Genomic DNA, 16,135 nt, shown 5'->3' with positions numbered 1-16,135 from the left:
TTTTCCAGATGAAAACAGTTACCCAGCATAGATCTTTCAAGACAAAATGAATGGTATATAGTTATCAGTAAAGACCTTTACGAGTTCACAGAAGAAGTTTTAAGTAAAAACTAGGTGGGGGATACAACACCATCTTACTGTTGTTCTCTTTCAAAACGTTGCCTGTCGACATAAGTATTGGGCATCTGCCCATCAGAATTATTACATTCAAAAGTAAACCAAGTCAGTGCTTAAGTATTATGAATATTTATACTGTACTGTACGCTGGATTAAGTGTCCCAATAGACAGATATGATACGTGTGTTCAAAAGAACATGGTTCTGTGGGTCAGTGTCCTGCTGAGATATTTAGTCTTTACTGTAATGGTGGTCATTCCCAAAGCAAAAAATTTGCTCATGATATAATTGTGAATATGCTGTCCTTAAAAATGCAGACAGAGTAAATAAGGATGGGTGGTGCTAAGCAAAAGTTGATGGTGGCAAAAAAAAAAAGCTCTGAATCAACAGATGCCTCTGTTGTTATAAAATAAATATGAAAACCCCTTTTTTTTGTTTCAGATTTGGTGTCACTGACTCCCCAGACTGTAAGAGAGAAGGATCACTTATTTAGACTTTACTTCTCTTGTGGAATATATAAAAAGACCTGTCATCCTGTCAAATGGACTCTGCCTCTAAATTTGTCTCCAAGCCTGGCTCTCCTGCTTCAGCTGGATCCTAGCTGAACATGATGGGCTCATTACCAAACCTGCTGAGACAGGAAAGAACAATGAAGGTCATATCTTAGTAAAATTTTGTTGGGCTGAGTTGCTCTTTGCTGTCTGAGGAGATACCAAAAACAATAGTCCAATCCAGCAGCTCAAAATCTGTTTCATCTCTATAAGGGAAACACAAGGTAATAAGAAGAAAAAGAAGCTTGCTACCTGGTCAGGCTCACAGGGCACTGCTAATGCAAAGCAGGCCCACCTGCATTGTAAATCACTTACCGTTGTCTTCCAATAAAAGTTCCCATAGATTTCTTGAGTGCTGGAACAAACAATTTGTTCTCTCAAATCAGCACAGACAAAACCATCTTGTGTGAGAAGAGCTTAAATGTGTTCATAATTTTTCAACAGTAAAGATGTATGAATAGCCTAATGAAAACTTATCATGTTGTGTAATTTAACCATTTCGTCAAACTTAGTGCTAAATGATCTTTGCGTCCCAGTTACATGGCTTGTGTCCCAAAATTCCATACATCCATGTAGTGACTGTGACAGCTCTCTGTCTGTTAGGCACTTTCTGGTTCACTGCTCCAGTCATGACCATCGAAGGATGGAACACCATTTAGATGGTAAGGATATTTCAGAAATTTTAGATGACACCTAGATGGACATAATCTAAGGGGTACTTGTGAGAGGACAACATTTTAAGAGAGTATACTTCTAGTACATGTATTTATTTATTGTATGTATTTTATGCCAGGTGGGACCTCAAACACCCTAGTGTTTTAAGAAAATTGTAAATTCAAAGATGCTGAATAACCCTGATAGGTTTCAGCGCTTACCCATCGGCAATATCTTTTGCCTTTTATTGCCAAAATGAAAACGTTAGAAGCAGTTTATACCCATATATTGCAGTTGATTCTAAAGTTACAAAATATTGGTTGTGTCCAGTTCTCCAGTTAATCCCAGACCAAAGAAGGAAGGAACAGATGGTCTTCACAGGTCCCTGTGAGTCTAAGATTTTGGATTAAAAAATTATGTGGTGCCTGTAGATTCATATTACCAAGAAAGACACTTAGGGTGCCTGTAGTCTCAGTCTGAAGATTTAAGAAATTGTTGCTACCCTCGTAATCTAATATGATTCTCAGCATGTTCAGGTGTAAGTGCAAAGTCAACATTACCTTGGCAATTTTTTCTCCATATCTGGTGCATCCAGTTTGGTACTGTAACCTTGAATTTTTTATCTTTTAGAGTAGTTATTTTTGTGATAACTTTTGAGTTAAATGATATGCATTTCAGGTTTAAATGATTTTATTCAGAGTAAAGCACTTTGGTATTTGAACTGTTGGTATTTGAACTGCTTATAACTTTTGCCATCTTAAAAATGCGTGTTGTTTTGAGTTATTTGATCATATGTAAAAATGTATTTTTATAATTGGACATAATTCCTTTATTATGGGTTGTTTAAAACTTCATTTTATGCACATTTTACTGTTTGGGTACCATTCAACTTCAAGCTGCTATACAATTTTGTTCGTGCTCCTAAATTCAATATGCTAAGGATATTAAACCATATTTAGGCAATACAGTATTGATGGCCTGAATCTGTAACTTTGTCAACTTTTTTCAAATCCTGGAATTCCCTCTCTACTTAAAGCATGCTTCTAGACTGCTTGTGAATTCTGTTTGGTACTTGGTGCTTTAATTTCTTTTTCATTTGTTCACAGATATATTTTATATTTATTTTTCACTGTATATTTTCGTTGGCTTTCTGACCAGCCTGTCATATTTGCCTCTTTCCTCGGACTGTTTCCTTAGCAGCTCTTGCCTTTTATGGTCTTGGCATCAGGATCTACATCTGGGAACATCTTGCGAGGTGGCGTCAAGGTAAGGAAGGTGTGGTGCCTGGCGTAATTAGTGGAGGCCCTGAAGGTCTTGTTCGTGCCATGCAGGTGATCCAAGATGCCCAGAACGCCATAGCACTGGTTGAATCTAGGAAATAGTAGTAGTAGTACTAATGATAATATTTCTACAACGAAAAAATAGCTACTACTACAAGAGATAGTATTAATTTTCAGTTATGATAAATTCTTGGTTAATTAGTTTTCTTTGGATATAATGAAACCGTGAATTGAATTGAATTAATATTGATCGAGCACCAGGCTTTGAAGACTGTATGGTGCTATGTTATGCTGATTAATAGATACAGTATGGTCAGAATTATTGGTTGGTCGGTTATACTAGATGAATATTTATTTGTTGGAGGAAGCAGATTACATATTCTTTGGAGGAAGTTCTGTTTCAATGAGGATATTATGAAGGCAAGGTGGACAGGGAAGAACAGTTAGACTGGTAAAGGCTCTGTTGTGTGCGACTGTATGCTGGGGGCAGGAAAAGATTATATGGGATATGGAAAGAGGGATATGACAAGTTGGACACAAGGTTTGAGGGGATTGTTCATCAGGCAGGAGTGTGTGAGGTTTGAATGGCCTACTCATAGTCGGGCAAGAGCAGTTTCCCATCATCTATTCTTGTGACATGGGTTTAACCATGGTGGTATGGTAGATTTAACTGTGCGGAGCTTGTTATTTGAGATACTGGACTAGAAAAACTGCCCGCAATTTAGTAGATAGTTAAGGGAGAATGGAAAGTAATGGGATGATTTTGGAATGTGGGCATCCTGACAAAGCGGCAGAGTGGGCTAAAGAGTCCACTTGCTCATTGCCTAGGATTCCCACATGGCTCAGAGTCCAGCAGAAGCAGACTAGTTTTTTCCAGATTGAAATATGAATGAGCCAATCTTGAATTTCACGGACTGCAAGATGGATGCGGTCAATAGATTGGATGAGGGATAAAGAATTATCAGTCTGTGAAAATGATGAAGGATGATGAGGGGTAGATTAGAAGTTGTTTTAGTGCAAACAGAATGGCATATAGTTCTGCTGTCAGTATGCTTGCCACAGGTATTAATAGTAGCTGGAAATGTTTGGTGGGGAAGAGGACAGCAGCCCCAGTTCCTTTAGGGGGCTTGGAGCTATCTGTGTAGATTGTGGTGCAAGTGACATGTGTCAAAATGTACTCTGAAAGCATGGAAAACGAGCACCAGTCAGCTTTATCAAAGTGCCAACATGGAGGATTAGCAAGAGGGACATAGGAAATAGGTGAAAGAATGGTAGGGAAGTGGCCACTAGTTATGAAGTGGTCTAACACAGACCAGTTAAAGTCTAGTTGGAGAGCAGGAGAGTATAGTGATAGATCTAGACAAGAAAAGGAATGTGTTTTTGCGTCAAAATGAGTCAGGTGTTCTGGGTTTAAAATAGAAAGGTTATTAGATATTAAAAACTGTTCAAGGGCACTTCCACTGGAATTGATAACCGAGCCGCCCATAATGTGTGGCGGCAATTGAAGTCACCTATCACAAGTAAGGGGGATGGTAATTGGGAAAGGAGGTCTTGAAAGGCAGTGAAGTCAATAGGGTAGGAGGGAGAAAGGTAGACTGATACTATGGTAATCCATCATTGTAGGAAAGGTTGTTGTAATGCTTACAGTTAAGTATGGTATTTTGTGATGAAAGAAAATAGAAGCTGAAATGGAGTGAGGAGAATAATGGAAATGGTAATTGGGAATAGGTCTCAGTGGTTGGGTAAAGAAAGTTTCTTGGAGGCATATTACTTACATGAGTCATATGTAGAAGGGAAGTCTAAAGGTGAAGAGGGATAGGAAGAGAGAGACTCATGGGTACAACCTGGTGGTAAAGCAAAGTCGAGGATACTTTTTCTCTGTACAGAGGTCTGAGTGGAAGGTTGGGTGGGAAAGGAGACAGGTAGTGGGAGAGGTGAGGTAGGTGGAGATTCTGTGGAAGTTGGCAGGGGAGGTGAGGGGAAGGATAGCAGGAGGGTTGTGGACCTCAGCAGTGGTATGATGGACAGTAGCATATTTGTGTGGGAGGAGGTGGGGGATGAGGTTGGGTTTGGGATTGTGATAAAGGGTTGATTTATGTAATCCTCAGTGTCCTTCATGGTTTTTGAAGGAGACTTGGCTGTAAGGGTTTTCTTGGATGGAGGGCAAACAGGGGGTGACTGAGAAAACCTGGAAGGGGAGAATTTGTTATTGGTCTTTGGAGTTGTTCCAAATTGGCGTTTATTTCTTCGTGTGGGGGTTGTGTTAAGGAGAGGAAGCTTTGGGAGTGAGGGACAGGAAAATAGGGATGTAGAAGTAGGTGTTTCTGAATTTAACACCTCAAAGATACACTTGAGATAAGAAGAGGAGGTATGCAGCAGTTTGGGCAAAGAAAGGGATTAGGGTAAGGAAGTATTCGAGATGGTGATGGATTGAGGAGTTGAAGAGGAGAAGGAAAGGGGTTGGTTGTGGCACAATATTGGCAATGGTTTTGCTTGTTTGCTTTGCTGTTGTCTTGACCTGGGCCAGAGTGACAATGGTAAAGCCAAGGTGGCAAGCCTCCTGTCTAGCTTCTTTGAGGGTAAATCCATGCTTGAGGCAGAGGGCAGCAACCTCTGACTCAAACTTGTAGACAGGGCAGTCATGGTAAAAAAAAACATTATGTTTGCCAGCAAGATTGGCACAAATATGCTCTTGTGAGTGGCAATTTGCTCGATCATGGTCAGGTGAGCTGCAAATGGGACAGTGCGCTTGTGATCTGCAAAATTTGGCTGGGTGTCCAAAGTGTCTGCACTTTTGGCATTGAAGTGGGGGAGGAATATACTTTTGGACTTTGTAATGTTGACCTCCGATGTATACGTCATGTGGGAGGTCTTGCCCCTTGAATGTGGCCTTTGCAAAATTTTTTGATATTTCCTCTTGCTCTTGTCACCAGTAGTGTAGCATGTAACATGGAGAACTTCATGGAGGTCACTTAGGAGTTCTTTGAGGCACTGAGCTGTAACTCCAGCTGACGTTGTCAACCGGGCACTGCTCAGAGGGTATCACCACTATTCCAGTGCAACTGTTGAGGTGAGAATGTGGAGTGTAAGGGAAGGCATTGCCATGTAGGTCTTTGAGGGTGGACATTGCTTGGGCCTGATCCTCTGTGTTAACCATAACAAGACTTGAGCGGTCGCATCTTGTTAGGAATTTCACCATTCCTACCTGTCTCTGCAGACACTTTTGAAAGTGGAGTGTATTGTTCGCATAAGGACCGGTCAGGGAGGAATGATGAAGTAGTTGTCCCACTTCTGGGGTCCAAAGAGGGTTAACTTAAGGGCTGGGTGGGTACTGGAGGACATCTTAAGGTGGGTGGAAGAGGATGGAGTTGAAACCTTAAGAAATTTTTTTTGAGGAAGAGGTGCTGCAGTGGCCTGTTGTTTCATGGTAGAACGCTGTGGTTCATATGGTTGTAGAGTAGTCACCAAAGATGAACTAGTGGAAAGGGAGCATGGGATATCATGTGCCAAGATGACAGGTGACATGGTAAAAGAGGATAGGGATGAGGAGATTTTTGGGAGAGTAGTCTGGCTCATGGTCTCTAAACTAGCTGTGTCAGAAAAGCCCAAAACATCAGGGGACTGATCGTGAGCAGGGTCAGTCCCCAACCCCGTCGAATTTTTTTTATTTCCATTATTGGCAATATGGGCCTGGGTATATGCTAGGGAAATATACAGTCCACTCCTTGAGAGCCCTGCATGAAGGAGTAAGGGCAAGAAAAAAAAAAGGATGGTGCTCCTTATGGCGTCCAGGAGGCCATTAAAAACCAAGCCGAGGTTGGCCTTCTACCCTCACAGCACGGACACTCATACCTAAGGGATGGGGGTGATGGACAGAGGAAGAGGATTGGTAGGATAGAGAAGAGTGATAAAATGAAAGATTAAGAAAAAACCAAGTCAAAATTGTTTGAGCATAGGACCAAAGCCCAAGGCTGGGGGAGGGCCCAGGTGGAGGCCAAATTGTCGCCCCCTGCCCCCCACCCAGCATCAGGCCATGGTCCCTAGGCCCGAAGCCCCCCCCACAACGACAATGTTGCTTGGTATGGGAGGGGAATGAAACCATGAGATCATATTAGAAACTAATTTCATTCCTGTAAAGTTATCATGCTGACCTTATCCTTCCCTAGTATAACTGATATTTGAAAGTGCAGATCTAATAGAACTGTGTGGAAGGTTACAAATGAGTCCATTTTAAGCTTTGAGAGTAAAATGCTGTCCGTACATTGTTCTGCAAATTATTCAGTAATCGTGACCTATGATCAGTTTCATTTTGACTTTTTCGTTTTTTTGTGTTACCTAACGTGTCAAGGGCTAATATATAGACTTGATTATTTTAAAAACTTCATGCCGAATTCAAGGATGCAGCGTTATTAGCTAATTCGTAACTATAAAGGGATAATACTTAGGACTAAAATCACTTCAGTTAATCCCTGATTGTAGTCTTTTAATTTGCATTCAAAAGTAAAGCTGTATGTCTTTGCAGAATTTAATTACTTCCGATAACAAACGTATTAGGACAGTTCACTGTGTATCCCGACCGTCAGTGTTGTATTTATTGTTGGACAGCAGAAGTACGAAAAGGGTGTGGATAATTTCTCATTATTCTTAGTAAAAATTTATTTGGGACAAAGTGTTCATTTTAGTCAATTCTAACAATAAAAGTACCAGGAGGGTAGTTCCTTGGAACTAAGCCATTTTGATTATGTAATGACACTATAAACATTAAAAGGAACTGTATTAGGAACTTTTCAATTTGTTACTTTCAGATGGAAAATAAAATATTACTAGGAAGCCATTCTTTTTACACACATTGAATTACCTTCCAATACTATTTCTTAAGACAAGCGTGTGACTGGAAGGCTATTTACGATTCGTACCTGCTCCTTGGTGACAGGATCGTGGAACGTGTCAGTATTAAATTCTGTTTAAAAATTAACAGAATGAGAAAGCTCCAAAGGCATTGTGAGTTGAGGGTTTGTTTAAGCTGAGCTGAATTGTTCTTGGCGGTTTCAAATTTGTTTTTAGGAAGGATATGGAAAAAGTGCTGGGTATGCATGGGATGTATTTCATCAGGAGAACCAAACTGAAACGGTGACTGGATATAGGAGTAACATTCATTATTTTCAATAAATTTGCTTATTTTACACCGATCATTGATTTTACGTGATGCTGCATCGGATATCTGAATGTGGAATGAAACTAGCTCTGTTGGATACTCATTTTTATGTTTTATTTTTCCAAGTTTCAAACCAATTTGCTTTCTTACTGTGTCTCGTTTTATGGTACTTTATGAAATTAGGTTTTGAAATCAGTTTTACTCACATCCTGAGCATTTTTCTTCACCTAGAATTATTATTTGTCTTACTTTAATCTGAAATAATCTTAACCCACAAGATGACAAGTGACATGATAGTGGAAGTGAACCTCGAAATGTGATTGAATAGTTTTTTTTTATAGAATGCGGATATTAAAAATCAAAATGCTAAGTACTTTACACATTTTTCTATGTTGATACTTCTGATTAAAAGAACTAAGCTAGCATTCACTTCTTGTAGATTCATTTCAACTAAAAAAGTGTTCTGACAGATTTTGCTCGCTAAAATTGGCCGTCTTTGGTATTTGATTTGAATGACGAAAATTTGTACCCCTGTAAGTCAAATCGCACGTGGCATTTTACATTACAAATGAATGAAATTAGTGACATATAAAAATTTATTCTAACTAAGTCTACTTGTAAATGTAAGAATTACACTTAGGAAGTAATTTTTTAGGATAAAATCAAATTTAGCAGGTCCACCTACAAGTTAAAATCACCTTTAGTATTAAACTTAGAAGCCCCATAAAAAAATAGTATTGCACTTCGTAAATCTCCATATAAAATAACTTGCTTAATTTATAAAATAAAACGCTTTTTTCTCTTGTGCCCTTGGGAAGACACACTGTGACTCTGACTCAGAATACATGATATAAGATTGAGTTATGTAAGCAGACTCCTCGGATGTGTTGGTGAGCAAGCCAAAGTAAACGTGCATTTCTTAAAGGTATAATTTTGCACTTGGTCCGTAAGTCTTTGAATCACTACAAAAGATTGGTACTCTTCCTGTTAAAAATGTATGGGGTTAGTAATCAGTCCACAATAGTCATAAGCTATTGCAATATTTTGTACACGGGATCAGTAACACAAGAACGCGCACCTTCCCGTTTATTGCCTTTAGGGTGCATTGAAATTCAAGTTCTTGTTCATGTTGTCTAAGATGTAAAGTCCATGGAAGATATGAAAGGAGACTTTGCTGTTATATTCAAAATAGAATTTTTTTAAATAGCATGGGAAGTTTTACGCATTCATTTTTTTTACTGCCGCATCCTAAAATTAGTATTAGTGATGATGTTGTTGCTGAACGTCCTTTCAAACTGAGAAATGCTTCCCAGAATGATTGTGATTGCTCCCTTATGTATTTGTGTCCTGTATAGTACATTTTCCCGGTTACAGATAATTTCATTTGTGTTTGCTTAACAGTATACACACACGCACATACATACACATACATATATATGTATGTATGTATAAACACACACACGTGTATATATATATATATATATATATATATATATATATATATATATATATATATATATATATATATATATATATATATATATATATATATATATATATATATATGAATGTATGTGTGTGTGACTATAATCACACTGAAACGTGGTTTATGTATGTACATGTACCATGTATATATATATATATATATATATATATATATATATATATATATATATATATATATATATATATATATATATATGTGTGTGTGTGTGTGTGTGTATGCTGAATGTGTGGAAAATGTATAGTTAAGGGTTAAGGACTGAATGGATAACTAGCCTATTCCATAAGATCAGATCTGAATAGAGAAACAGAATTGTTTAAGTTTTTCGAGTCACGTTTTTTTACAAAAAACTGCTGTTAGCTGAAAAAATTTTATATTTACAGATACGTTTACCCACCCACATTGTAAAAACGTTAAGGGAACTGAAGTGCGTAATAAACAACCAAAATATTATGTGACTTTATATTTGAAAACTTCTTCTTCTTCTTCTTTTAACGTGCTTTTATTCCCATTTTTGTATGGGGTAAGCACGATGCCTTCTCTTGAAGGACTTTTTGATTTGGCTTTGGGGTAGACCTGTGGTCTCGATCGGCTGCCCTGCCTGACATCGCTTAGACCCGGTACATATATTTCATGTATCATACCCGACCCAACGCCCTTTCTTCCCAGCAGCGAAGTTATTGCGCGGGTATGGCAAGAGTTCGAGACGTGTGAGATGTTTGTTATGTTTTTAGAAGGTGTTGTAGTGGCTTTGTTTTTTGTGTGTGTATTGTAAAGTAATATTTATTCTCTTAAATTATGTTGTGTATGTTTCATGAGTATAGGTAGCTACATTATTTAAGATTCTAGGAATGCAGAGGATGGTAAGGAATTTCAGAGAATAAGCTGGCTGTCATTAAAAAGAGATAAATTCATAATTATTATCAGTCTGTGTAGTCTGTTTTCTAGTAGATAATTCTTAGGTTCATCGACTTGGTGTCCAGTTCTGGATTAGTCAGTAAGTTTAGTCAGTACTGAGTGTGCGTCATGCAGGTTGAAGCACACCACAAAATATGACTTACTTGAGGTGATGAAAATCATGTGCCTCCGGAGATGGGAAGAATGGGAGATGATATCCACAGTGAGCGTTGAGAGTGTTCATTGTCGCCAGTGCACACCAGAGAAACACTGTGGCGGGATGGGACCCCAAAATGATGGGTCCGAGCATGATGGGCACTACGGTAGCCAAAATATACTCAGCAGGATGGACGTACAATGCTGAGATGGCTATGGGGCTCTGCCATTCATGGTGTATTTTGTGGATATGTTTATACAGGGAACGGTGATGGATTAGCCTGTCGGTTTTAGAGTAAATTTCATGTTATAAAAAGGACTAGAGTACTACCTTCGACATAAAAAAAAACATTCATTTAATTCTACATTATGAAAAGTGGATGACTTCTATTTATGCAAAAGTGCAATACATTGCAGTGCAAGTTAAAGGATTATAATGAATTTACTAGCACCTGTTGTTTTGCAGATAACATGATACAGTGCCAACTGAGTTGATCAAAGAGAAGTCGTAGGGACTGGTGAAACAATCAGAGACTGGGAGGATTATCAGATAAAAGAAAATCAGCAAAAAGGAAGTTGGAGTGGAAAATGGTAGAATGGACGATAGAAAAATGGCAGTGGTGCTCATGAAGGTATCTGTGAGTGAATGCTATAGATGATGGTAAAAGAGAAGCTGTCAATCACAGCACAGCAGTTGCTAGAAAGAAAGTGCAATTGCTGTATGAATAACGTTTAAATGTTAGAAGGGGCAGTTGAGCCAACTCTTTGGAACACAGTGGGCTTGTTGGATATTGATGGAAGACAAATGGTAGAAAATCTTGAAATAAAGTGTTTGTATAAAACATATAAATTAATATTCAAGGGGTGAGAAATTTGGACATGACAGTGTCATAAATAATGGAAACGGAGTGAGTTATTTGAGTAACATTTTAATGTGTGATTAGGAACCGAAGGGGATCTAGAAAGTGCTCATTTAACCGAGTAGCAGAAGTAATAGAACCACAGAGAGCAGTCAAGTGAAGAGACAGATCTCATACTTTGCAGTAACTTCCTAGTTACTTAAATCTACTATCAGCTGTAGGGAGTATTCATGATAATTATATGTATATGTAAATATATTATGTGTTTGTGTATGTATGTATTTATGTATATATGTGTCTGAATTTCTTGTACTGTAAATATTAGTGTTTTATGAATTTTAATAATAGTGTTTTATGAATTAACTTCATAAAACACTATTATTTACATACAGACCCATAAATACTGTGCACTGTTAACATGACAAAACCATGTATTTTGATTAATAGACTTTGGTAATCCTGACTACTGGTAAATGTAGATGGTTAGTGACAAGTGTATTTATACAGCATATACAGGTATGGCACAGCAACATTGGTGGTATGTAGAATGAGGTAATTGTCCTTTGATAGAAAGGGGCCAGACCATTATTTTGTTTTAGTCCTCGTTAACTCCTACCTGTTTGGAGTCTGGTGGGCATATCCACTGGAACACTTGCTTAAAAAAATGGTTCTTAAGATTACTTTGTTGGTGAAATTCAATTTACAGTGTCCTTCTGACAGATTCATATTATTAGAATCTTCCTTTTGCCCGTGCAGCTACTGTCAGCTCCTCTCCAATTTATGGTATGGACAGTATCCCTCATTTGTATGAAAATCCCTAAGCTCCCGGAGGCATACTTTACTTATCTTTTATGCTCTGTTAATCTCGGTGAGATGGGTGAGCCAGTCTCCCCATCGTGAATTTCGTTACAGTTACTGCATGAAATCATGAACACCAGAGTCTGCTTTTTTTTGTAATTTAAATATACATAAATGATTGAACCCCCAAGGGATTTAAGACACTGAAACATAAATGAATCGTTAGATTTGAGATGTTCAGTCTTTTATGTTCTTAATGTAGGAGAGCTTCACTTTATTGCTAAAATCTATGTTTGTAATATGTTGGACCTGCGTAGTATATTTTGTTCTCTATATTAATTGCCTTCTCGATAATGTATACTGGGTAGAGAAAGTGGGCCAGACATTGATAGCTCGTATAAAATTCTTTTCTTAGATACCCATGCAAACACGTTCAAAGCCTTCTGAGAGATAGATTGCAGACAACCATGATCTACAGAGACATCATGATAATTTAGGAAACCACGAAAGTAGGCATCCTGTACACTATGAAGGTGTATTTATTCGGTCCTCTTATGATTAATATATCAAGGAAGGGCAGTTTACTGTCCTATTCCATTAAACTTAAAACTGGATGGGAGAAGGACGGTAATGCCGTTCCAAGGACCCTTGAAATGCCTTCTTTGCGTCTCATAGGTGGTTAAACTGCAGATTTGAAAGACTAATAAATCTCAATGTTTTTGCTAGCTGTAGGAACCCAGAGTTGGATGACAATTTATTGCTTCTTGCTTACAAGAACCTTATCATGTATGGAGGAACAACCGATCAAACTCTTGGTGGCATAATTTCACTGAGCTTAAAAAGCTCAAGTAGTCTGTGAGAGAATTGAGAGAGCTTATAATGAGGGTGTGAAGGAAATCTTGCTCTCCAGTGGTGATGACCATAAGTGGTGGGTTACCCCAAGACATCACTCTTTGGAGTTGATTCAAGCATGCCTCCCCTAGTAGGAGCTAATGGAACTGCTGTATATTGCTCTAAACAGAAGGCAGAAATTTTGGCTCAAGTCTTAGTGAGTAAACAGTGTGGTGAGTCCTTTTGTGTTTCCAGAACTTATGTTGTGTTCAATGGCCTTGAGGTGTAGAGAAGTCAAACCTTTGCTTTTGTGCCCACCAATTTCTCAGCAAGTGTTTAGGGGGCCCAGTTTGCTAGCCCATATCTTTTGCCCAGAACCCAGCAGACGTTAGTTTCTATTTACAGCTGGGTGAACTAGAGATGGGTAGGCTGAGAGCTATTCACGGACTTGCGAAACAGAAGAGTCGAACAGGGTACTACTCAGCCATTCGCCCACTTTGGCTGATTGGTCTTAACAGAGATAGGCGATGGTGTCGCCACATCTTTGCGGTCACCAGTTCACCATCCACAAACAGGCATGAGTGTAGGCCAGGGTCAAGGAAAAAGTTCTTGGGTTAATAACCATACCTATGGAGACTTGCTGAGGAGAACCAGAATTATAACTAGTAATTGCTATTTTTTTTTTTTCAAAAGAACACGAACCATTATTAGTTTTTTCAGTGAGGAATGCACAAATATTTACATTGTCGTATGAGGTTAGCGGACAGTTAGAAGAATTATGTTCAAGAGGATCAAATGGAAAAATATAGCAGGTTTATATGAAACAAAACGTTGGTTCTCTGCATTTGATGTCATTGAGTTCAGTGAGTCGGAAGCATTGTACCGCACTTGAAGCAGGTTGTAATAGTTTTAAAAGTTCCGAGCTAAGTGTGCTGTTTCTAGAATATCACTGAATATGGCTGTATAGACGTTGCTTTCATTTATGAAGTGATTTCTCTCTTCTGTATTTATGTACATCAAGTACTTATGAATGCTGTAAACAACGAGGCAGATACGTTTTTAGAATATCATCACCTTTCTTCATATTTCTAAAATTATATTCTTCACACTTAGGTAATATCGTTTCTTATGTAGCTTTTAAGAATCTGTGACTTACGCAAAAGGGAAACTTTATACTAGCTCATAAAAAAAACCTCGGGGGGAGAATGTTAAGGAATCGAAGAACTTTTTTTTACGCTGGACTTGTGCATGGAATTGTTGTACCTGTGTGTATCCTGTGCATGGAATCGTTATGCCTGTATGTATCCTGAAACTGTAAAGCTTTACATTGTTTTTTGTCTATGATTGTAAAATATTCTCATTTTCACGACTTTCGAGTTCTGAAACTTTATCATACTGTGCTGCGAATGATGAAACGATGTTAATGATTACACCTTAAACTAAGAGGATCTTTGTACGCTTGGCTTATGAGTAACAATTTTATTTACACCATGCTTTATGAGTGGTAAAACTTTCTGTATAAATCTTGGATAATCAGTCTGAATTGGTTTTCAGTAAATCTTACACGAAACTTTAACTACAATTTGTGCAATATATTCTGTTATGTTCTGATGTGACCTAACCTGTGTGCGTAGTAGAAGCCGAATTCGATGGCGATGATGCAGGTGACGAGCTCAAAGAGCACCCAGTGGAATGTTGGTAGCTGGGGCGAGCGATCATAACCCCTCGCCTGCATGATCCAATAGCCCGGAACGAGAGAGGGAATGCCAACGAAGATCTGGTTGAAGCTCACGACTACGAATGTCTGGAAAGGGAGACGTTGTCGAGGGAAAACACTTTATAAGCGATACAGTGCTACAGGGAATGACATTTGGCAGAAAAAACGTGTTAAATACAAAATTTGTATATAAGTGATGTTTGTTTCAAAGTAGTTTGCAAGCAAGTTTAGATCATCTCAACAAACAATTGCCCATTTGTTTGTCTGTGCAGTTCCCCACTTATGTCAGCGGAAGCGGCTTAGTAGTGATTAACTGAAACAGGAACTGAGACAGAATTATACTAGATCTGTTGTTTTCTCAAAGCACAACCTCACATTATGGGTTCGATATCAATCAGTTGCTCAACTATTCCTTTCAGTCATTCCTATGCTTGATTTTACAAATAAAAGGAGATTCAGGTCAGTAACGCAACCTCATTCTTTTACTCTGGATGCGGGCTGGAATCCTGCTACGGACATCAGAATTGCTTCACAATTTTGCGTATGGATCAAAGGTTTTGTGGTGACAAGTGTATCCAAAAAGTGTGAAGAACTCGAGAAACTAAGAGGGCATTGTGGTTATTACAATTACATATGTATCTGGTAAAAAGTGATCAGTAGATTCTATAACTTCATAATATATATATATATATATATATATATATATATATATATATATATATATATATATATGTGTGTGTGTGTGTGTGTGTGTGTATGTGTATGTATGTATGTATGTATGTATAACTGAATCACGAAAATATGGAACGTGATGAATATATAAATAAAGACAGAATCCACGAAGGAAAGAGAAACACTGGAGTGCTGCGAGGCCTTTTGACTTTCGGCCTTTACTTAGCAGACTGAAGAAATATAGAAGTAAGTTTACAAAGACAGCTCATATAAATGACAGATGAGGATTACAAAGGAAAAAATATGTACCTGGAATCCAACACAATTGAAGAATTAGTAGACCTGCCAAAACAGGGTTAAATATTTAAGAGGTTTTACAAAGGATTAGGGTCAATCGTTCAGAAGCAGGAATAGGACAAAAGTACAAGTAAAGTAACGAGGGAAATTTTACTGACAACTGACCTATTAGTTCCTTTTTATCTTTAAGGATTTTTTTTCACTGTGCTATTGAAATTTTTTATGACTTGATCAATGGTATGGCAATGGGCAACCCTTTATCCCCACTCCTCTCAAACTTGTATATGGAATTCTTTGAAAAACGATATTTACCTAATATCATTTATATTCCTTTAAAGTGGTATAGATATGTTGACGATATTTTAGCTGTTTTGCCGGCTGGTATTGATGTAAATGATTTACTCTCTAATTTGAATAACCAGTTACCATCCATTAAGTTTACTTTAGAGTTAGGAAAAAAACAATTGCTTCCCTTTCTTAGATGTTTTAATACACAGAGAACCATTTCAATGCAAATTCAGTATTTATAGGAAACCAACCAACAACTTAACTTATGTCCATTTTTATTCAGGCCATCACCTTAATATCAAAATATAAATTTTTTCTTCTATGTTTTTACGAGCTTTGCCCATTGTCAGTCCCCAGCA

The 16,135-nt window shown here is 38.0% G+C and overlaps 1 protein-coding gene across 2 annotated transcripts in view; it reads right to left on the bottom strand.

Annotated features, from left to right (window-relative positions):
• Positions 1-1,993: 1,993 nt before the first annotated feature.
• Positions 1,994-16,135, bottom strand: part of LOC136856034 (fatty acid hydroxylase domain-containing protein 2-like) — a 30,342-nt gene continuing 16,200 nt past the window's right edge. For both annotated transcript variants that reach the window (XM_067133598.1, XM_067133589.1), the window contains exons 6-8: positions 14,425-14,606; positions 10,322-10,594; positions 1,994-2,692 (exon numbers count right to left, since the gene is read on the bottom strand). In XM_067133598.1, the coding sequence (XP_066989699.1) occupies positions 2,515-2,692; positions 10,322-10,594; positions 14,425-14,606 (633 nt within the window). In that variant the 3' untranslated portion in view covers positions 1,994-2,514. The remainder of the gene's footprint in view (positions 2,693-10,321; positions 10,595-14,424; positions 14,607-16,135) is intronic.

The sequence above is a fragment of the Macrobrachium rosenbergii genome, chromosome 3 (genome assembly GCF_040412425.1).
Source record: "Macrobrachium rosenbergii isolate ZJJX-2024 chromosome 3, ASM4041242v1, whole genome shotgun sequence".
Classification (NCBI taxonomy): domain Eukaryota; kingdom Metazoa; phylum Arthropoda; class Malacostraca; order Decapoda; family Palaemonidae; genus Macrobrachium; species Macrobrachium rosenbergii.
This window is presented reverse-complemented; position numbering and strand designations above follow the sequence as displayed.